General features: G+C 33.0%; 2 protein-coding genes, 1 long non-coding RNA gene and 1 pseudogene across 3 annotated transcripts; 2 read left to right on the top strand and 2 right to left on the bottom strand.

The window, feature by feature from the left end:
- Positions 1-3174: 3174 nt before the first annotated feature.
- On the bottom strand, positions 3175-4108 carry LOC131177564 (uncharacterized). The gene is made up of 2 exons (XR_009146987.1): positions 3996-4108; positions 3175-3591 (listed from the first exon to the last, which is right to left on the bottom strand). It is a non-coding gene; the product is annotated as an uncharacterized LOC131177564 (long non-coding RNA).
- A 100-nt stretch (positions 4109-4208) lies between these two features.
- LOC131177565 (meiosis-specific protein ASY3-like) lies at positions 4209-5993 on the bottom strand (annotated as a pseudogene).
- Positions 5994-6594: 601 nt separating this feature from the next.
- Positions 6595-7578, top strand: LOC131177566 (protoporphyrinogen oxidase, chloroplastic-like). The gene is made up of 2 exons (XM_058142608.1): positions 6595-6918; positions 7391-7578. Exons 1-2 carry the CDS (start codon positions 6721-6723, stop codon positions 7418-7420), a joined length of 228 nt encoding a protein of 75 aa, XP_057998591.1. The 5' UTR covers positions 6595-6720; the 3' UTR covers positions 7421-7578.
- Positions 7579-16550: 8972 nt separating this feature from the next.
- LOC131177562 (uncharacterized) lies at positions 16551-17503 on the top strand. Its single transcript, XM_058142606.1, has 3 exons — positions 16551-16555; positions 16657-16786; positions 16901-17503. The coding sequence occupies exons 1-3, from the start codon at positions 16551-16553 to the stop codon at positions 17501-17503; spliced, it is 738 nt and encodes a 245-aa protein (XP_057998589.1).
- The last annotated feature ends 5013 nt before the right edge of the window (positions 17504-22516 follow it).

Consider the following 22516-nt stretch of genomic DNA (forward strand, 5'->3'; position numbering starts at 1 on the left):
AGTCAAGCAAGAGCAGAAAAGTTCATTTTATTCCAAACTTGCTGAGATTTGTTGAGGGTCTACTTAACCTTAAGCAGACAGCGCACACTGCAGGCCGAAAATTGCTGAAGAAGCTGCTTTGGGTAAGCAGTACCCTAAATAGACTGCCCAAAATGTGAATAACTTTGCTGACTTGGATATTTCTATACCTCATTTCCTATCAACTCTTTGGCTCTTGTCTATTTTTAGGGCAACTTTTGGGACCATATAAATGCATTATTTTCTAGTTTTTGCCACAAGAGGAAACAATAAAAATAAAAAGGAAAGAAAAATTACAGAGAGAGAAAAGGAGAAGGACGCCATTAATTCTAAGGAAGAGGAGCTGCTGCAACCATTTCTGGAAGCTTCAGAAATTAGAGTTTTGGATTCTTCTACTTGGATTTTTCTATTTTTAGTCCTCTTATCATGTTTTTCTTTACTTTTCAATTAATTTCTCTTATAAATACCAACACGAGTGAGTAAACTCTCTGAATTTCAGAGTTGGGAAATATGTTTTAGATTAATTTGTGGATTTGAACTGGTTATTTTCATATTTTATATAAATATGAGTTTTGATTCCTTTCTTGTGTGCTTGATTTACTTGCCTAATGTTGGTACCCATTGGGTATTGTGTTAATCTTTGATTGAAGGACCGAAAGGTGAAGGTCATTGATAGATAGTCAAGGATTGAAACTTAAAATTACCTAGATTTAGAAATAAATTAGAGTTTTAAGAGGAATTAATGATTGGTTATAAATCTTAATGGGTTTTAAAGTAATCAAATATCATACGAAAGTAGGTTTGATTATTTTAGAACACACTTTGGTTTACTTAAAAAAGATATCAAAGGAATTTAAAATCAATCACATTCAAACTCTATTTTCCCTTAAAATTGAAATATCCAAGACAAATCCCAATTAATTTATGCATAAACCCTCAACTCTGAAATCATTTTTATCATAATTAGACTTTGATTTAAATTACTTATTATTAATTTAGTTCAATTGCATCTAGATTTAGAATTTATTTACTTACTCTTTACCCATTCCAATTAGATTCATTAATTTACTTTACTCATTTACATTTACCATTTATTCATCAATCAGTAGCCCAAATAATCGCTTCATTCATAGTTTGGTACTCAAACGACAAATCCTCGTGGGAACGATACTTTACTTATCACTCTATTACTTGATACGACCCGTATACTTGCAGATACACGCATTAATAATTTTGCTTGATATTTTATTCATAATCTAATCTCCTTATAAAGAAATTATTATATGATTTCATATGAAATTCTCTATTATTGGAAATCAACATTTAAGATCATAATATAATATACTGACAATTAGAGTAATATCTTAATTAAGATATTCTGCTGAATTCACTTTTGATGTTAATTTATTTATTACCATTCTTATCACCATTGACTGGATTCTCTTGTGGATCAAGTCTTGCCTACAAATATACATCCATAACATCCACCATATCAAGATGATGAGTTAGCTATCATAAAAAGCTGTAAACTAATTAACAGTTTCCCCAAATACTCCAAGTTACGTCCAAAGTAATTTATGCCACATCAATTAATGCAATAGTTCCAGATCAAGTAGCTTTAGCTATCCAAAAGAGTAACATACATTCTGTCCTGTCTCTAAGCAGGAGAGAAACAAGTACATGCATGTCTCCGATCAGTCACTTGCATGCCACTAAGTGTTGACCAAGTCAACAAAGTATTTCATCTATGCGTTTCCATTCCTAAATCATTTACATAAGAGTGAAGGTTTTGCAATTAAACTTTTTTTTTGTTCCAAATATTTATGCAAGTAATTTCAAAACTTCAATGGAATTTAAAAAAAAAAAAAGTTCCCATGAAAAGGTTTTCAGATTATTTTATCAAACTGAAATCTCAAATATCACATATCCAAAATTATTAATGTCCAAACTTTATTGTACCAATACATCTCTCTCTCACTGAAATTAAGGATTATTAATTTAAAATAATGCAATAATTAAAAATAGCAAATATTAAAAAGAATTTTAATGATGCATTTGCACTATAAAAAAATATATTCACTATAATAAAAGTTGGCATACTTTTCTTTTTCACAGTTCCTTTCAAGTCAATATGGTGCCTTTCTAGCTCTTCAACTGTGCTTTTAGAGTCCTGGAGATGTTGGTGTGTATCTTCTTTGAATTATCATGTATCAACTTCATGTTTTCTTGTTGCTCTGTAGGGAAAAAGAACAGTAATGATAGAATAGAATATCAACCATTCAGGTTCCAAAAAGAGAAAGTCACAGACAATTAAAGGATCTTGGTAGATTGCTACAGCAGTATAACCTTTGAAAAGTTAAGGAAATAAAAAAAAAAAATGTCTCATCCCTGGTTAAAAGCTGGACACTAGTTTCAAAATTATCCATAACAATAAAATGGGTGGCATTTGAGCTCTGTTTTTTGTGCAGTGTATGAATATATAAACATGCGATTCATGTGCGATGGTGTAGGAACCACCATTAGATGGAAATCATTTATTAGACATCAATGAAGTCTTTAATCCAAGAGTTTATATCAGTTGAGTTCAGAATTCATTACAAGTATACAAACACACACGCATGCATATAAACAAGCAATTCGCGCACGGTTGAGTTGAGTTTGTTAGGTCCTTATACACGAGTAATCCAATAAATTTGAGTGTCTTTTTCTCTGAAGATATTCCACATTCTGTCAATGTCTGAATTGCAATTCTCTCGCAAGATGACCATGATACATGATAACTTTATTGATAAGAAATTCAGACCGCGTCATAATTCAAAATTATCATCTAACAACTGATGCAAGAAATTTTGTAGGCAACCATGCTAAGCATTTAATGTAAAATCTTACCAAACTTATCATGCGGTTGGAATATGAGATTTGAAGGATTCCGTTTCTTTTTTCTATTTTCTATTTTTGTTTGTGAAAAAATAAATCTATTTTATAGTATTTAGAAAGGAATGAATAAATTGTCAGATACAATAACCTCAATCAAAAGATGATTGATTGAGGATTTCTTTCTAGTTACTGACTTCATTTTGTTTTTGAAGTTTTCTAAAGCCAAGACAAACAGTGTGATGACCCTGATATGTCGTCATGCCAAAACAAAATCAAGTATGAAGCACACAATAAAATGTAATAATAGAAGAACATTCTGGATCCAATCTGAAATTTCTTATTTATCATTTTAAACATAGAAAATAAACACTTTCCAAATCATTCTCTTGGTACTGTTCTGAAGGCTCTAAGTCCCAGCCACTTTCACCAGTGCCTAATGATTTCTTGCACAGAGAAAAGAACACGTTAAGAAGGAAATATGATAACAAAAATATGTATAGCAGAGATGATAAGAGTGCAAAGTATTAATAATTTAATATGTTAAAGAAGTTATGCCTTTTGGATAGGGTGAGGTGGGGACAAATTTGCAAACACCTTTGCCTTCATGATTGCAGAACCTTTTAGTTGGATAAAGCATGAAAGTGGATCTATCAGCTGTTGCAGTTTCTCGATGTAAGGCATCTTGTTCAGTATGATCTGCACATGTCAATTAAATAAATCTAGAACTGGATTGTTTGGAGGTGAAAAAAAAAAGAAGATAAGAAGACAGGTTGTAGTGTTAATTTAGTTTGTGATGTTTATCCAGAAAGAGCAAGATGAAACCCAAAACAACATGAATAAAGATGTCATAGCTGTTTCACTTGACACTGATAATTAGAGTATTAATGATTCAGGATTACATGTAATATAATCCCTTTGAGTGAGAAGGGAAAAATTACAGTATATAGTGTAAAGAAATTATTAGTTATGTTTTCTGATAGTCTTAACTAAACAAATAGATGAGTGCAACTAGTTCTAATATTGGCTTTTCAAATGAAATTTGGCAGCAATAGACATTCTCTAAGTTATTAATGTTTCATTATATTCAATAATTGCTGAACCTTCTTCAAATCCCTTGGAGTCCCCATCTTCAGATGATGATCCAGAAAAACAGTCTTCTACTTTACTTCCTGTAAGAGGTGATGGCTTGCAGGGTGGAGAATCTTTATGCTCCACGATATCGTCCTGAAGTTTAATATGAAAATGCTAAGGCATAATAAAATAATGCTCCTGATTGGGGACCAATATACCATTAGACTATCATAACTAGACTCTTAGATAAATAAGGATACAGATGATTCTGTTTTAGCATTTGGGGAGTGACAATCTGCCTTTGAAGACCGCAAAGTCCTGAAGCTGGGAATATTTCCGACAGTAAATCTTCCCTCTGCTGGGGAAGGACCGTAAACAGTCCTCTCTATTTGGTCAGCTTTTGGTGTTGAGCTAGGGGAAGAGTTTAAGATAGGAGTATTTAAATTGAATGTTGGACTTTGGAATTCATCTTGTCTTTCCATAATATACTTTAAGGAAGGATTACCAAAATCTCCTTTTTGATCCTCATTTTCTGGCACTGCTGGACTGCTAAAATCCCCCTGCAGATCCACCCTGTTTGTCCGCGAAAGCCGATGCGAATCTTTCCTTGGAGATTGATGGGAATCTCCTTCTTGGTTTGTATTCTTCTGTTCAATGCACTGTCCTTTACTTTGAGGTGAAAAGCCATGAAAATTTCCCATTTTATCACTAAGTGAAGATGCTTTCTCAGTCTCAGCAGGTGGTGGCATTTCACTCCTATGAGTTACCGCCTGAATCTCATCTGTATTGTTGCTGTCAGTGAAGTGAATCCTATGTGGCTCAATGCCAGAACTCTTTCTCCTACCCTTCTTTCTTTTAGATATTGTGAAGCCACCACTAACAGCATCTCCATTTCCAAACAATTCTTCTTCAACTCAACTCAACTCAACTCAACTAAGCCTTTATCCCAAAAATTTGGGGTCGGCTATATGGATTCGCTTTCTCCACTCTGAACGATTTTGGGTTAAATCCTCATAAATCATAAATGTGTAATCCTTCTAGGTCATATTGTACAAACAATTCTTCTTCAAATGAGAAGAAATTCTTCTCCTGAAGTTTGTTTCTGTAACTGGATAAAGAGCTTGTTTTAGTCTTTACTGGTTGCACTTTGGTTGAAACTTTTTTCGGATCAAAGAACAAGTTATTGATCTCGTCACAGTATAATCAGGATTTTCAAAAACAGTTTCTATGGTGTCTGAATTATGAAGAGGCTGGAAAAATGCATCACCCTTTTGATGATGTGTTTGCTCCAGCTTTAAATTATTAGCACCTGCATCACGAGCCTGAGAATTAGAGGGCTGACTTCTAGGTGAATAAAAAGTTCCCAATATCTCCCATAATATCATTCTCAGAGTTTTAGTTCTTCTATCTTCTTTGTTATCCTCTGCCACTGCTTTATCAGACACAAGGACTTCCTGTGCAGTTACAAATCTAAATTCGTCTTCCCTCTGTGAGTTCCCATCCCTACCTCCCTTCCTTTCGTAGGTAAGTCCATCAAACTTCTTCTGCATGCCATAAGCAGAACATAAAACTGACATCTCATTTGCAAAAGGCTTTACTGAATGTGTTACTGGTGCATCCTGTGCTCTGCTAAACTTTTTCCTCCTCTCACTGGTGGCTGGTAAATTGGAACCTTCTATTGCAAAACCAAGAGTCTGTGAAGTTGACGTTTTTTGGTGAAAGGATCTAGTAGTAATCCATGGGGAAGTGGCTATCTCTGGAGCTTCAGTTTGTTTCCTTTCACTAGCATCAATGACATCTTTCCCCTTGTTTTTATTTTCAAGATAATTTTCTTTATTAGAATTTTTCCTTTCTGCGTAATTTTCTTTAATACAATTTTTCCTTTGTGCATTTGATGCAATAATCTCATCTTCCTTTGAAGCTTCAGATCTTTTCTTCGCCAGTAAGTCTATCATAATTCCAATTGAAATTTTTCTAGATTGACTGGATGGATGATACTTGCTGCCAAAACTGCAAAGGTCGTGCATACGATCCTGAAACATGTTTTAACAAGGCATCACCCATTTATTTACTAAACTGCAAACTTTCCTGGAAATTCCATTGCTTTCTGCTGCTTGCTCAATGAAGATTAGACAGAATTTCAACATTTTTTCCTTTCTTAATGAAGATTTTAGAGCTAAATTAATTTCAAGCCTTTCAAAGCTAATAAAATTTCATTAGGAAAGCAACACTTTAAAATTGCACAGTATGGAAATTCTAAATCAAATCAAATCAAGTTATGTATAGCCACATGCAGCTGACCATTCCAAATAAAAACAACATTAATTTCTTCAATTTACTACACTTTCTAATTTGCATATTATTAAAATAATAATTTTAATATTAAATAATTTTATTTGTCATGTTATTAATTCTTTTTTAATTTTATTTTAATTAAAATAATAAATAATTTTAATATATAAAATTAGAAAAATAATATTTTATTATGTCAAACTTATTTTTATCTTAATTAAAAAAAATACATGAATTTATTTATTTTAAAACTTAATTTTAAATTTATTTGGTTTTTTCAATTTTAATTTTAAAAACTTCCCCCACCCTGGCTCTGTTTCCAGTCAACATTCTCCCTTGTCCCCTCACTTTCGAAACTCAACCCCAAAACCATCATCTACAGACCGCTAAAGCTCAGGTGCTCAATCACAGAGCAGTCCACTACCATTTCTTCTTCTAAGCTCGGCGGCGAAACCCGATTCAATGACGGACATCCCGGGCGGACTGCGTGATTATAGGAATCGGCTCGTCACCAACCACCGCCATGTTTTTCCCAACTACATCGTCACCGAGGCCAGAGATCGCGCAGGTGGCAACATCACAACCATCGAAAGGGACGGCTATCTATGGGAAGAGGGTCATAATAGTTTCCAGCCCTCCGATCCTATGCTCACCATGGTGGTACGTATCGTTAGGGAGAAATAAGTTTCATGATTTTCCATGCAATTTCTATTTCATTTCAGTGATTAACTAACGTTTCCTGATGTCATGTATTCATAATTTTGTGGGCGGATAGGGAATTTTCAAGGGATTATCTGCACAGCTGGTTGTTGGTTGAATTAGTTGATTTTATTTTGTTATTATGGGTGGATAGTGGATTAACGGATAATCTTTTGGCGGATCCTAATGCACCACGTTTTGTGTTGTGTCTTAAATGTGTTGCAATAAATGACATACAATGGTTTCTATCCAAATGACACAAATCAAGTTAAAACATGGCCAGTTAGTTCGTTGCAATGAACAAGCTCTCTCTGACTGACTTAGAATTTCACCAATCGAAATTCTTGGAATGTTCTGAAGTTTATAATACTATTTGTTATATTTTGAATGGATTATGGTAACTGGATTGATCTAAAAATTTTGTTATGTGCAGGTGTTTATGCAGGCGATCCTTCAAAACTAAGCATGAAAGCAGCATTTGGAAAAGTTTGGAAGATGAAGCAAAATGGTGGAAGTATCATTGGTGGCACTTTCAAGGGCAATTTATCAAGAGGGAGTAAATGAAAAAATAAATTACCAAAGGGGGGTAACATAAAAATTATTTATCGAAAGGGGGTGGGATTTGACGATTTGGCACACAGAGAGAGAGAGAGAGAGAGAGAGAGAGAGAGAGAGAGAGAGAGAGAGAGAGAGAGAGAGAGAGAGAGAGAGGGGGAAAATTTCACTATGATTAGCGTATAGGTGTTTAGGAAAAATTAATAACTTTTTGAGGACTGAAATGGAAAAAAATAATTAAAAAATAACTAGCTAGCAGAATGCTAATTAGGGTAGCGATCAAGTGTTACCTTGACACACAAATATTCTCGCATTGATTGATCTGTAAAAAGTGGATTGACCTGTAAAAAAAAAGTGGACTGATCTGTAAAAGTGCCAAGCAGGTTGCTACCTAGGAAAGCGTCTGCCTACTAGCTTGAAGGGACTTATGTCACACCTTACTCCTCTGTAAGACATAATATGATCCTGTAGAATACCTAATGAACTAACGAACTTCATCTACTGATAACTCATTAAGTACCCTATAAATAATTTTAAAACAATTTTCTTATTTTTATAAGTGGTGAGCATTTTCTAATAGATATTAAAATGATTTGTTCAAAGTTTTAAAACTAGTAAAAATTTTTGTTCCATTTTATTTTTTCGCAAATTTTATAGAAATTTCAGCAGAGTGCCGTCTATATTTCTTCAAATACCTATAAAAAGCACTTCCAAAGATTTATCTCAACAACTTCATCAATTTCACAACAATTCCAACCAATTTTAATATCATTTCTCAATTTCCAAAATTCAACAATCATCAAAATACTACCGATTAATTTCATTCAAATTAAAACAAAATATTTTCATTCATATTTCATTAAAGATAAAATAATTTATATACATCATTACAAAAATTTACATTAAAAGAAATTCAAACTAAAATTTATTACAAGCTTTATATAACTCTATACAACTTTATACAACTTTATACAACTGCTCATAACCAATTTTACATGTTCATACAGTTACATACATCAAAACAGTTTCTACAATCAGGGTATAAAATATACCCGATAACTTCAAAGTAGGTAGCTCCTCAATCCTCAGCAGCTCACTGTGCTGCTCCTCTAGTCTCTATATCTGCGATAACAATAACAACTATCGCTGAGTACTAGAACTCAGTGGTGCACAAACATACTAAAATAATCTTTATGCGGAATTTAAAACATATTTATTCAAAAATTAAACTGAACATGTGATATCAATACAAAACATGATTTACAAGATTTTAGTTCAAATAATTTTATTTCAAAAGTCTCAAAACCATTTACATAAAAACACACAGTTATATCATGTCATTCAAAATAAATATAATCTCAATAGCCAGAGGCTAAGGAGAAGTCACAACACAAGCCTAGCTAGCTCAAATATATGAGAACCCATTCTTTTTCTTCTTCTATTGGCACACATCTCAACACTTCAGCCAGAGAAGGAATCAAAATTCGAAACTGATTTCCCCCACTAGTAATGCTAGTGAGGTGTTCAAATATATGGTCATGACACTGTGGTTTCAAAACTTATCTTAACAATTTACTAAACATTTATTGCCATTTCAAACATACACAAATAAACTTTCAACAATTCAAAGCAAAAGCATAATATACATTTCATGCACTTTGTAAATGAATTTTAAAGCATATTGATGTTGTGCACAAACCTTAAGTGAGTCGCCTCTTGGCCTTGACTCGATCCCTCGAGTTCTTTCCCGGTATTCTTTTCCACTGAAACACACAGTTTCACAGTGTTTCATATCATAACTCATTATAAATTCAAAAATAAATTCAAATTCACTTATATCTAGCTTTAATACGCTAAACTTGGCGTTCTTTAAATTTTGAATTTCGGTGTTACTATTCATGATACTATTCAAGTCAATTTATTGACTTTCTAAGGCTTAATAAGTATGGGAATTCCAACTTCACCCACATACCACATTTTGGTTACTAAATTTGTTGGTTTTGGTTGTTTACTCAAATTCTAAGTCTTTTAGGCAAATTTGTAAATTTTCAGTTTTGGTGTCTTATGTTGCACTATTTCATTGGTCATTTTGCTGTTAGAATTTGATAAAATTTTCTCCACAGAAAATGTTCCCTGTTGTCTTAAATTTATTCTCATTTTTTAATTACTCCAATTAGAGTTTTTTAGCTCAAGTTATAGCCATTTAAATCATGGCTGCCGGATTGGACTTAACCCAGATTTCTGGGTAAATTCTGGTTCTGGCAGTTTTAGGTTACCAATTTTGGGTAACTAAATGACTTGGTTAAGGGCATAATTTAGGTTTGTATTCTTGATTAAATTTTTAGGTCTATATCTCAGCTTTCCACTGGTAAAATTTCAGGTCATTTAGACCTTCCTAGCCCAAGTTATGGCCAACTGTTCATTTGGTCATTTTTATACAGGTCAGATTGCCTAAGTCTGAATTTGGTCAATTTGTTCACTAGGTTTTAGTCACTTTTTGGGCATGATTCCTAAATGAAAAATGTGTCATTTTGTGTTTAGTTTCATTCTCAATTGGCCTCACACCAATTGGGCTTGTAAATTTTCAGTGTTGGTCCCTAAAATGGACCTTGGTCCTGCTGCCTGCAGCATGACCCTAATCACTCCGAATTTAAACTTAATTCTAACACTTTCAACATACATCAATTGGTCACAAATGACCATTTTCATCTCAAACAAGGTCAAACACACCATTTGATCACTTCTTCAAATTTTTGTGTCACGACCCAACCTATGGGCCGGACCAGCACTAGGACCTGGGCCAGCCTAAAGCCCCCGAGGCCCGTAGTAAGCCTTAACTATTCATTAACCCAACTCTAAGGCCCATTTGGGCCCAATATCAAGAAAACAAACGGACAGAGTCCGGCCATAAAATGGACTTTCCAACGGGGAGTTTTCGACTCACCCGACCTGTAAACACAATAAACAATCCATTGGGGAGCTCAGCTCACCCTCCACATACTCATCAACATGATAATAAATGGGAGCTCGGCTCCTCATCCAATCCATCAAACAGACTTAAAATATTAAGTTTACAGTCCAACATGAATATAATATTACGGACCAATTTCAAATAATTATCGCTAACACATGCGGAAATTCTAGTAGTAATTAAAATTACACAATATTGATAAACACCTTGCGAGGTAAAAAGGAATGTTAACCCATTAAAATATATCCTCCTGTGTCCTTTAAAAATTTTTGAACAGTAGTGAGCTTTAGACTCAGATAGTAAAATATCAATCTTAACTATAATCTCTATAACTATCTGAAACTTTTGATACCTGTAGATTTAAATGCAAAATAAACAACATTTTAACATCATAACATCAAAAGGTAATTTGGCGCACTCACACAACCTGTAGTATGAATCATATCATATGGGAGCTGATACCCTATAAAGGTCTCTTAAATCCAACCTGGTGCCATCCAATTACTCAACCTCGGACTTCCACAGAATAACCAAATCGAGGGTCCCAAATTACTCAAGCCGTGACTACCCTCGAAGGAACGGGTCCCAATGAATTACTCAAGCCGTGACTACCCCGCCCTATCCATAGTCCACACCACATCACACGCACGCCAACGCACGCACACCGCTCCAAATTACCACAACAACATCCATGGTACATCAATGCTATGAATGCAACATAAATCGTGCCTAGAGTTTAACTACATAAATATATGCATATAAGTGATGCATGGGCATGCCGAACATATAATAATATCGAAATTATAATTAAAATTAATATTTTACTCACGCACTTGACGACAAATTATCGTGGCGGTGGGCGGAGGAAGAAGGTCATTCCAGCTCACCGACAATCATATTACATTTATTTAATACAACCTGACTCAATACAAATAAAGAAAAGACCAATTACGCCCTAAGTCGTGCGAAAATCCGCAGAGTCTCCCTATACCTAGGACCTACCCAACCCGCAAAGGGCTAAAAACGCACTTCTATACTCACAATCCATACATCAGCTCAATCATATCACACAGCCCCTCCCGCCCATCAAATCAATCATCCATCACAATACGCAAAATTTCAATTTAGTCCTTATTATTGATCATTTTTGCAAAACCGCCCAAACAAGCTCTAAAAATTATAAAACTTTGCCCGCGGTCCTTAGCAATATTACTAAGCTATTGCAAAAGAATCAAAATTATCTAAGCTACCACGAATATTTTATGGATTTTTAATCCTATTAAAGCACTAGAAAATTACGTAAAAACTAGGTTCGGGTTTACCATTGACGATTCCGACTTCGGGACGCCACGACGTCGACAATGGGGGCTAGCCAAAACCTCGCCCAATTCGAGACTTTTCCGCCACGGTCCGTTCGCCCAAATTTGCGTATCCGGTCAATCGTCGAATTTCCGCGAATCGAGGATACCTACACGAAGCCCATAACACGGGGTTAGCACATAAATTTTTCTAATTTTCTAAGCTCATTTAATGCTCAAATTACAACTGCGGTTCCGTGGGACCCACCAAAAACGGTGTCGGAAAAATTTGAAATTTATGTCGTTGCGAAGCTCTCGACGAATGGAGCGTGCTGGTGGCCTCGGTTTTCTCGTGGGATTCACGGTTTTCGAGAAATCTAGCCCAAAAGTCGAAATGGGCTAAAATCTTCCCGAGCAAAAATCGGACAAACCGCTCGATGGATTTCGGCGTTCTTGGTGTCTATGGAAAGCTCTCGCCGAGTAGATGATTTTAGACACAAGACCCGGTCCAATCGGTGGCCGGATCGGCCGGATTTGGCCGGAGAAACTGGAGCGACGCGCGCGCGCAGGGGAGGGGAGGAGAGAGAAAAGAAAGAGAAAAGAGAGGGACGACGCGCGCGGGAGAAGAAAAAGGAAAGGGAGCCGGTTTGATTCGACCGGTCCGATCCGGTCCGGTTCGATTCTGCCGGTTCGATTCGAAATACAAAATTTTGAATTTTTACTCTGCCTCGGGACCGAAAACGAGGTCCAAAAATTCCGAAAAAATTTCAGAAAACTCAGAAAAATACGTAGACTCCAAATATATTTTTAGTTTTGCCACGTGGTCTTTAAATTAATTTTTAAAAATCATCAAAGTTTATATTTTCGGAAAATCGAACCCGATTTTTAAAATCCGAAAAATCTCAAAAAAATTCCTAAAATTTAAATAAAATTAAAATATCAAAAATACTCATAAATAATAAAATTTGGGGTGTTACATTTTGTCTCCCAAACCCTAGGTGTCAAAACCCTAACTATACTAATTGTTACATTTCACTACATCAAAACATACCAATATCACTTCCACACTCATACAAGCTTACCAACACTATTAATTCAATCAAATTCATACATTATCATCACAAATCCTAGTTGGCCAAAATTTACTTCTAGTCCTCCACACTTGTTTTTATTTCATTTTAATCATATTTCTAAGTTAATTAGACTAAACATAAACACTAGGCTACAAATTCCAAGTTTAAATGACTAACCTCAATCTTTGATGTCCAATTCTTCAATTTTCTTCTTTTTTCTTTTTCTTTGCTTCTTCAATCTTCTTCTCAAAGCCCAAACACAAGGTTTTATGAAGTGGTTATGAGAGAAATTAGGGTTTAGTAGAGGTTTAAAAGTAAGCTTTAATGGAGTTTCCTTTCATGGTGAAATGAGAGAGAGATGAGAGAGGGAGGATGGCTTAAGGGAGAAGATGAATCTTTTTTTTCTTTCTTTCTTTTCTTTTTCTTTTATGGATTTATCCTTTAGGAAGACCATAAATTAAATTTTAATTATAATATTTATTGCATCATGCATGATGTCATCACTTTTCAATTTTTCATTTTCTTTTTTTTTTATTTGTTTTTTCATTAGTTCTTTAATTTAATTTTCAATTCCGAAATTTTCTTTTCTCCGATTTTATTTGACAGTTAGGTCAGGAGTCAGCTCTAGGAGTCAATTGACCAAATTGCCCCTCGCCAGTTCGACCCGGTTTGTAAATAATTTAATATTTCTTTCGGATCTCTAACCTAATTATTTGACCGGCTTAACAATTCTTTTTCATAATTTTCTCTTTTCCACTGTGTTCGCAATAGCCCTAAGGACCGCGGCGTCACATTTTATGGTTCGAAATTTGAGTTTAAATCGATTTCGCAATCCTTCCCGAGAAGGTCACCCATCGCTGTGACTCTCAGCTCATTTAACTTCTTGTGTTCTATTTTTCTTATTTATACTTAACTATTTAACAATTACTAATTATTTGTATTTAGGGCTCATCTAGTTGTCGTAGATGTGGTTCTAATCCCCTCAATTGTCCGGACTGACACTGAACACTGGAATAGTGAAATATACCAGGCTATACAAATAGGGGTATTACAACCCATCAGCCAAGCACTACCCATGGTAGCATCTAGCTGATGCATCCTGTCAACCCACAGGGAGACACTACCCTATGTAGAGTCCACTGTGTCCAGTACCATCCCCTATAACACACACAACTTGACCCTCACCCTCTATATAAATCTCCTTTCCCTCTCTATTTCATTTTATGCATCGGCCAAACATCTCCAAATATTGAAGGTATGTGTTTTTTTTTTTTTAATTATGTATAGTGATAAATTTAATATTAAAGAAAATAATTTTTGTATTAATAAAATATTTTTAAAATTTAATAGTGAAATAAAATATCATGTAATGATTGAAATAGTGTAGTTATGAATTTATTTCAATAAAAGTAAAAAATATATATATTAGTGAAAATTAAATATTACACTGTGAAATTTAAATTACAAAAAATTATTAGGTATAAAACATGATTTTATGTATAAAGAAGGTAATAAATTTGTTGAAAATAGGAAAAATATTATTATTAATTTGAATATATATTCAGAAATTTTTTGAGAGAAAAAAATAGTTGAAAGTAATATAAGATGTGGTTTTTTAGTTGTAAATAATGAAAAAATATTAAAAGTATAATAACTTAAGAAAAATCTTGAGATTATTTTTTTGTATTGTGTATTATATTTTTTGGTAAAAGTAATTAGGTAAAATATAGATAATATATTACATATTTTTTTAAGAAAAATAATGTATTATTTTTAGAGTATTTAAAATAAACATGAAATAAATTTATATTGTTACAAAAATTTAATTATGTAGTATAATTCTCAATGTATTACTAGATTTAGGAAAATAGGATAAAATCTTTATATGCATTAGGGGTGAGCAATCTGTTCAAACCGAATCAAATCAAACCGAACCGAATTAAATTATAAAAATCGAACTGTCAATTTTAGAAACCGAACTGAACCGAAATTGGTGAAAACCCGAATCGAACTGAACCGAACAGCTTTATTTCGGTTCGGTTCGGTTTAAACTGATCGGTTTAATTTTTGATTGATTTTTTAATTTAGACTTTATTTTCAAGTTATTTGGTCTAATTTTAACTTCGGTTTGAACCTAATAACCATTAATCAATGAAATTAAACAATTAATATATATAAAATTAAATATAATTCATAAATTTTCCATAAAAATAAATTAATTCAAAAATCGATTCAGTTCGATTTGACTATATAATCACTATTTGGTTCGGTTCGATTTAATCGATTTTTTTCTCTTCAAAATCGAACCGAACCGAAATAACCGAAATTTTTATAAATTAAAACCGAACCGAACCGATTAAATTTTAAAACCGAACCGATTGAACCGAATTGACTCGGTTCGGTTCGGTTTTTCGATTTGAACCGAATTCTGCTCAGCCCTAATATGCATTATTTTTTATGTGTAATAAATTTAGTAGTGTGGTAAAAAATTTGTATTAGTAAAAATATAAAAATAAAAATTATTATTAGTGAAAATGATATATTATGATGTTAAATTGAAATTAGGAAAAAAATTATTAAAAGTATAATAAGTTAAAAAAATATATATTGAAATGATTTTTTTTTATTTTTGTAATATGTCTTATATTTAAAATATTTTAATTTATATTATTATAAAAAAAATTAATTATGTACTTTAATTGTGAATATGTTATTTGATTTAGAAAAATAGGATAAAATGTATATATGATAATTTTATTTTTTTTATGTGTAAACAATATATTATTAGCAATTGTAATTATTTTTTTCTACTTCGTAAATTTTTTATCATGTAAATTTAAATTGATAATATTCACTTGAAGATACAAAAAAGAAGAAAAATATTATAATTTTTTTATGGGTGCATGTAAATTTATTTTGGAAGAAGTCAAATTCCTGGATATAAGAGACTTTTGAATTTGAAGGGATTGCAATTGATCGTCATTTTATGAGAAAAAAAGTCAGTAATTAGTTAAATTTTATAATTTATTTATATTTATTGTATAGTTAATAGTTAGTTTATATATATATATATATATATATATATATATATATATATGTAAACTTTAACAAATTTATTACAAATAATAATATTAAATTATATATTATTGAGCATATTAGTCTAATTAGTTTAATCGAAAAGTAAAATATATTAGTTTCGGTTTGCTCTCATACATTAAGTGGTCCAATTGTCTGAAATTGTATTAAAATTTTATTTCTAATATTTATGTTGTATTTACATAATATTTTAAATATATATTATAGATTGTAAGAATTGTTATTTTTTATATGTGAATATGTCAACTCCACGTTATGCTACAGTGTATTGGGATGACAATATTATTTTGGGTAATAATGAATATGATTATTGTGAGGGTATATCAGCTGTGTTTAGTATTGGTAGTAGATTAAAATATGCAAATCTCGTGATGAAAATAGTACATACAATTTTCCTAGTAGAAGGACGCAAATTCATTAAGCATATCATTTTTAGAAAACCCAAACTAAGCATAGGTGTTTTGAATTGGGCTTGTATGGAATTGGAAAATGATAATGATGTATCAATAATATTTAATTTCATTGAGCAAATAGGAGGTATGGAATCGATAAAATTGTACGTTGACATTTACTGATCTGATGGTAGCGTAAATATCGTTGATGAAGTCAGCCCATCGAATACTATTACATCAGAAAATCCTAAGAGTGTGGATGATGTCAATGACACTACAAGTGATGTTCGTCAATGTCATGATGTTGGTTAAAGTCAATTGGATATTGATAATGAATCGGACGATAGTGGTCACGTAGATGATGAAGATTCAGAAGACGAAGATAATTTTTCGTGTTACAGTGATGACATAGATAATGATGATTATGGTACTGATCTCAATTTGGTTAATTATTACAACACTAGTGTGTCAAACCCAATTATTCCAATTGTGGCTCCTTTACCTTACTCGAAAAAAGATTTTTTATTGTTAACTATTGACACATTCTCAAAATTGTAGTCTTCTTCACTTTGGGATGAGTCGAGCGAGTTTGAAGTTGGTATGTTATTCTCGTCAAGAGAGGCTGTTAAAAATACTACTAAAAAATATCACATGTTAAGACACCCTGACTTTTGCAATGAAGAGACCACAAGTAAAATATATGCTACTAGATGCAGTAATAAAAACAGTAATTATAAGTGGAGAATGCGTGAGTCCCGACAGAAAAGTTCAGATATTTGGAAAATTACTCGTTACAACGGACCTCATGCATGTTCAAATTTAACCATGTTAAACGATCATTGCAAATTGGATTCAAAATTCATTTATCATTTCATTATGCCTATCATTCAAGAACAACTGAGTATAAAGATTTTAGATTTCCAAGCTGAATTTAAAGACAAAATCGATTATGAATCGAGTTATAGTAAAACTTGGAAGGTAAGGCATATGGCAATTGTAAAGATTTATGGAGGTTTGGAAGAATCTTATGGTCGGTTGAGACGATTCATGATAGCATTGTGTAAGCAAAACCCTAAATCTCCTGTCCTTATTGAAGATGAGGAATTATTTATCAATAGTCATTTAGTTTTGGGCTATAAGATTTTTGATAGAATGTTTTGATCATTCAAATAATTAACCAAGGAATTTAAGCATTGTCAGCCTATTAACTCTACATTTTTGTATGGGAAGTATAAGGGCTGTTTATTTTGTGTAACAACCCTAGATGAAAATAACCATTGATGTGGCCCAACCGCAAGTGCACGGGTCTTACAAGTAATAGAGAAAAGATATCATTCCTACGAGGAGTTGTGTTAATGATCGAATTTTTTATATAAAAATTGACTAATTTGAACTATTTTTGAAATTAAAGCAATAAATTGATAGATATTTAAGTGTGAAATTTGTATATGCAAAATTGATAATCTATTCAACAATGTAATGATTTAACTAAATTTGTATCAAATTAAAATAAGCAAATTGAGATATGACAAGATTTAAAATGGCAAGTAATTAAATTCGATTAGAAATTAACAATGATAAAAAAGGCGATTCCGGAGTTCGGAAGTTCATATTCAAACTATTTTGTGATTTTTAAATTGGTTACCCAATCTTAAGAAATTTACGGGTTTTAAGGAGATTAATTCTTAAATCCTTTGAATACTCTTTCGAGTGGGACAAAGAGTGCCTTAATCAATCTAATCCTACTTTTGTGGAGTTGAAATTAATCAAAACCCATTAAGTTCCTTAATTAATCTGTAAATCCTCTTAATCTTTAGTCTATTTATAGATCTAAGTTAATTAAGTCCAGTTTCTTGATTATCTATCATAAGGTTTTCTCCTTTCGGTGCTTCAACCATGGATTAAGAACAATACTTAATGGGATCCTACACTAAGCATGTCATTGAGCACACAAGAAATGAATAAAACTCATTAAAACCACAAAATATGGATTATTCAATCAAAATCCATAAAATATCTCAAATATTACATCCCAACTCCAGAATCTAATTAAAACTATTCACTATCCATAATATTTACAAGAAATTCTGAGTTAATATCGAAATAAAACTTGAGTCTATGCTAAGAACTAAGAAATCCAATACAAAAAAGGTAGGAAATAGGGAAGAAAGGAAGGAAACTCCAAATCTAGTTTAGAAATGAAGAGGTGACGTTTTGCTCTGTTTTCTGACTCTTCCCCTGCTGCTGCTCCTCCCTTTTTTTATCTCCTTTTTCCTTTTTAAAATGAGATAAGGGCCTATTTATATCTTTTTTTCTGACAAGTAGCACTAAAATGGTGTGTTTGAGGTGTAGTTTTCATGAGGGAATCTTCTGCCAGCTCATTATGTAGACTCTATGAAACTGCATAAATGGACTGCATAAGTTATGCAGTCACTCATGAAGTTTTCAGTAGGTTTTTGGGCCCTCTGTGTGAAGCTGCATAAGCAATGAGTAAGTATGCATAAGTCATGCAGTGACTTATGCAGATTCAGTAAGAATGGAAAAATTGTTTCTTCTCCTTGTGCAGAACTGCACAACTTATGCGGCAAGTTATGCGCAATTTGGCCGCTACATACTTCAACTTTCAAACTTGTTTTTGACATCTTTGGCTGTAGAAATCACTCCTCATTGACAAAAATTCTTTTTTAGTCCCTCAAAAACACCATTTTTCCTACAAAACAAAGTAAAATTATAAATTAATCCAAAAATTGACAAGCATGAAAAACTATTGAAATAACTAATAAAATTGGCTAAAAGTGACTAACAATTAAATAAAATGGCTAGGAAATTAAACCTAAATGACTATGCAAAATGCATGTATCAAATACCCCCAAACTCAAGTCTTTACTTGTCCTCAAGCAAACTTTAAAATATAATGCAATTTTTAGGGGTGCCTTGTCCAAAGAGCTATGAAAATCACTTATTAAAGTAACTTAATATACCTTTGGCCATACCAGCAATCCATATACCCATCCTTCAAGATATAAAGAATTTAATGCTTATCCAAGCTTTCACCGCTTAGCCATCAAGTCAATTATCATCCAAAATTCCCAAACTAACCAATCAAAAGAGAGAGTTATACTCAAAAGAAATTCGAGAACAATCAATAGCCAAAGTGTCTCTATATAGAATGATGGAATTTAATGAGTGAATGAATAATTTTCCAATCTCATAGGCAAATTCCCTACTCCTATCTCCACTAATGTAGCAAGTACTATCAAGAGATCAAAGGTCTTTTTAGGGATGTAATGGGGCCATGGGGTTCAAAATAAGTTTAAGAAGAATAAGGGTAAAAAGGATTCAAAACATGAGAATATTTTCAATCTTGAAAACATAAGGTCCACTTCTTTTTTTTTTCTTTTTTTTTTATATAAAGAGGAGAGAAATACACAATGAGAATTTTCAAGTGCTAGCATATTTTACAAAATACATAAAATAGAGGGACACTTTGATACTTTAAACTTGTATCTTGTATTTTCTCTTGATGATTGTCCCTAAAAATGCCACCCCCAAACTCATTTCCTTTAATTACTTTGGGTGGATTTCTTTCAATTTGAATGACAATAGTGAAAAGCATGTATACTAGCACTTTTACAAGATGACAAGCATTTCTTCTCCCTTTATTATATTTTTTTCTTTTTTCTTTTTTTAATATGAATATAAAGTGTACCTAATATTATAAATATTTATTCTCATGAAAATGGTTGGAGTGTTTGGTTCATTGGCTAGGTAGCAATAAGGGTTTGAAGAAAAATTAGGAATATAAAGGTTCAAAGGGGTTTGCAAGGGTTAATTTTAATTAGGAAAAGGCCAAAGGTTTAAAATGAGAAGGTTTAAATCAAAGAATGCCTAATCATCTCTCTTTTCAAGTACAAGCTGGTATTTCGCCTTGAAAGATTTAGAAAATTTATTCTAAGATTGGTGAGACATCATTTGACTACCTTATATCTAATAACTCCCTCTAAACACTCTAATCTCTAAATGATTAGTTGGGTGGCTTTTTGGCTAAGAAGATATAGGCAATGGATAAACACTTCAAAACTTTGCACCTCTTAGGGAACTTTCAATCCACAAACCCAACTTAAGGTAAGTCAAATCACTCTCATAGGCAACTTTTCATTACTCAAGGGATTTGGCAAAAGATTTTATTTCATATGCATGATTCCTAAAAATGAGCAATGCATTAACTAAATGGAGGAAATCTATTTGTGTGCAATGTGTACAATTTCTAAGTGATATATAATGTGTATGTGAATGTGTTATGTATATGTATGTATGGATGTGTATGTAAAATATTTACAATATATATGTAAATGGAATGGGATGAGATGTTCCTATACTCAAAGTGTGAAAAATGTAGCAAAAATCAAAATGCACACCCCCAAACTCAAAATTGGACATTGTCCTCAATATCTAAGGTAGTGCAGCATGAAAACTCAAAGCAAAGAGGCATAGTTAAATTTAAAAGCAAAAAGAAAGAGTTACCTGATATAGAGCAGTGTTTTAGCATCTAAAATGTGAATTCAAAAAATGATGGTGATGCATAAGAAAGCTGCACAGGTTATGCAAAATAAATACTTTGCAGAACAAGTGCATAAGGAGAGTGCATAAGCTGTGCAGTATGGCATGAGTTGCATAAGGGACTGCACAGGCTATGTAGAACATTTGCATAAGGAGTTTCACAGCCTGTGCAGTATATTGAAAAGCTGCAGCATAATGATATATCAAGGAAAAACTTGCAAACACCAACAGAAGTATGTAAATATATACAGTGTATTGACAAGTATGCATAAAGGGCCAACAAAGGCAGTGAAAAGCAATGAAGAACCAATGGAATAGCCATCCAATTGTATTTCAAGAAAATAGAATTCAAGACAGACTAAAATTGTTTCAGCACATCTAAAAAGAAAAGCTCATAGAAGTTGAACAAAAGCAAGATAAAAACTAATATGATTCTATGGTTTTGCCCTCCAAAGGTGCTGCTAGAGGACTGGATGGAGCTGGTTGCTGCTGAAGGGGTGGTTCTGGAGGAGGTGATGGAGGTGGAGGTGGCATTCCCAGAAAAGCCATGAGCTGCTTCATCATCTCTTTTAACTCTTTCTGTTTGTCTCTGGTTTCCATAAAAAGATCAAAGAGTTGATCATGACGATCCTTAAGGGTATCTAGACCAGATTCAAGCTTCCTATCCACAAAATATACATCATCACTAAGCCTCTCAAGATAAGTGAATAAGGCTTTAGTGTTGAAGGGAGGAGTTGCTGTGGATGAAGAGGGTCCAGCTATAGATGGTGTTGGCTGTGCAAATTCTGTTGGGGTATCCTGTGCAGACTTAGTAGGTGGTGCAGGTTCAGTAGAATGCTGTTGGACTACTGGTGTAGGTTGTGCCTCTGGTTGTGCAGTGTCAGATGGTGGCAAACTGAATCCAGTCTTGGATAAGTGAGTAGCATCAAAATATAGAGTGTCTAAAAGTGCTGGTAGAGGATGCTCTTCCGGATCAAAACCAAAATGTTTAGCTATAACAGTTATGAGCCCACCCATGACTATATCACCTACAGATTTGGTAGCAATATGTAACACATGCTCACAGAAGAAGTAACTAGGAGATATTTTGACTTTGTGAAAAGCACACCATAGCATGAACAAGTTAGATTTTCCAACAGCACCAGAACTAGTCTCTTGGCCCAAGATAGTGCTAGTAATAAGCCTATGGATAAATCTAAGTGCTGGGTCTATTATTTGGGAGGTCTTGGATCTACTAGTATAAAAACTCTGAGATTGGTTTGTAATACTTCTCCAAAATTGAACAATATTCCAAACACTTTTATTTGCTACCTCTATGCCGGTATATGGGACCCTAAACAATCCATCAATAGCAAACCCAAAGATACTGTGAAATTGGTCTAATGATAGCTCTCTATTTTGCCCCAAGCACCTAAATTTCATAGTTGGCTTGTAATCTATCTCATGCAATTTCAGAGTAGTAGAAAATGAGGGAATAAATTTCAAAACTAGGGCTAGATAAACTAATTCTTGTTTATGCATAAATTCCATCCAACCTAGTCCATCAAGGTAGGGAACAACATTATCAAACAAACCAACAGATTGGAGAGCATCTGCAGATATATACCTAGTGGG

This window comes from Hevea brasiliensis, unplaced genomic scaffold (genome assembly GCF_030052815.1).
Source record: "Hevea brasiliensis isolate MT/VB/25A 57/8 unplaced genomic scaffold, ASM3005281v1 Scaf584, whole genome shotgun sequence".
NCBI classification, from domain to species: domain Eukaryota; kingdom Viridiplantae; phylum Streptophyta; class Magnoliopsida; order Malpighiales; family Euphorbiaceae; genus Hevea; species Hevea brasiliensis.

Excerpts from the sequence above, each read along its gene's own strand:
- LOC131177566 (XM_058142608.1), top strand. The coding sequence starts at position 6,721 with ATGACGGACATCCCGGGCGGACTGCGTGATTATAGGAATCGGCTCGTC. Across the intron at positions 6,919-7,390 it reads ATCCTATGCTCACCATGGTG|GTGTTTATGCAGGCGATCCT; the intron begins GTACGTATCGTT and ends TGTTATGTGCAG.
- LOC131177562 (XM_058142606.1), top strand. Across the intron at positions 16,787-16,900 it reads ATGGTACTGATCTCAATTTG|TCTTCTTCACTTTGGGATGA; the intron begins GTTAATTATTAC and ends TCAAAATTGTAG.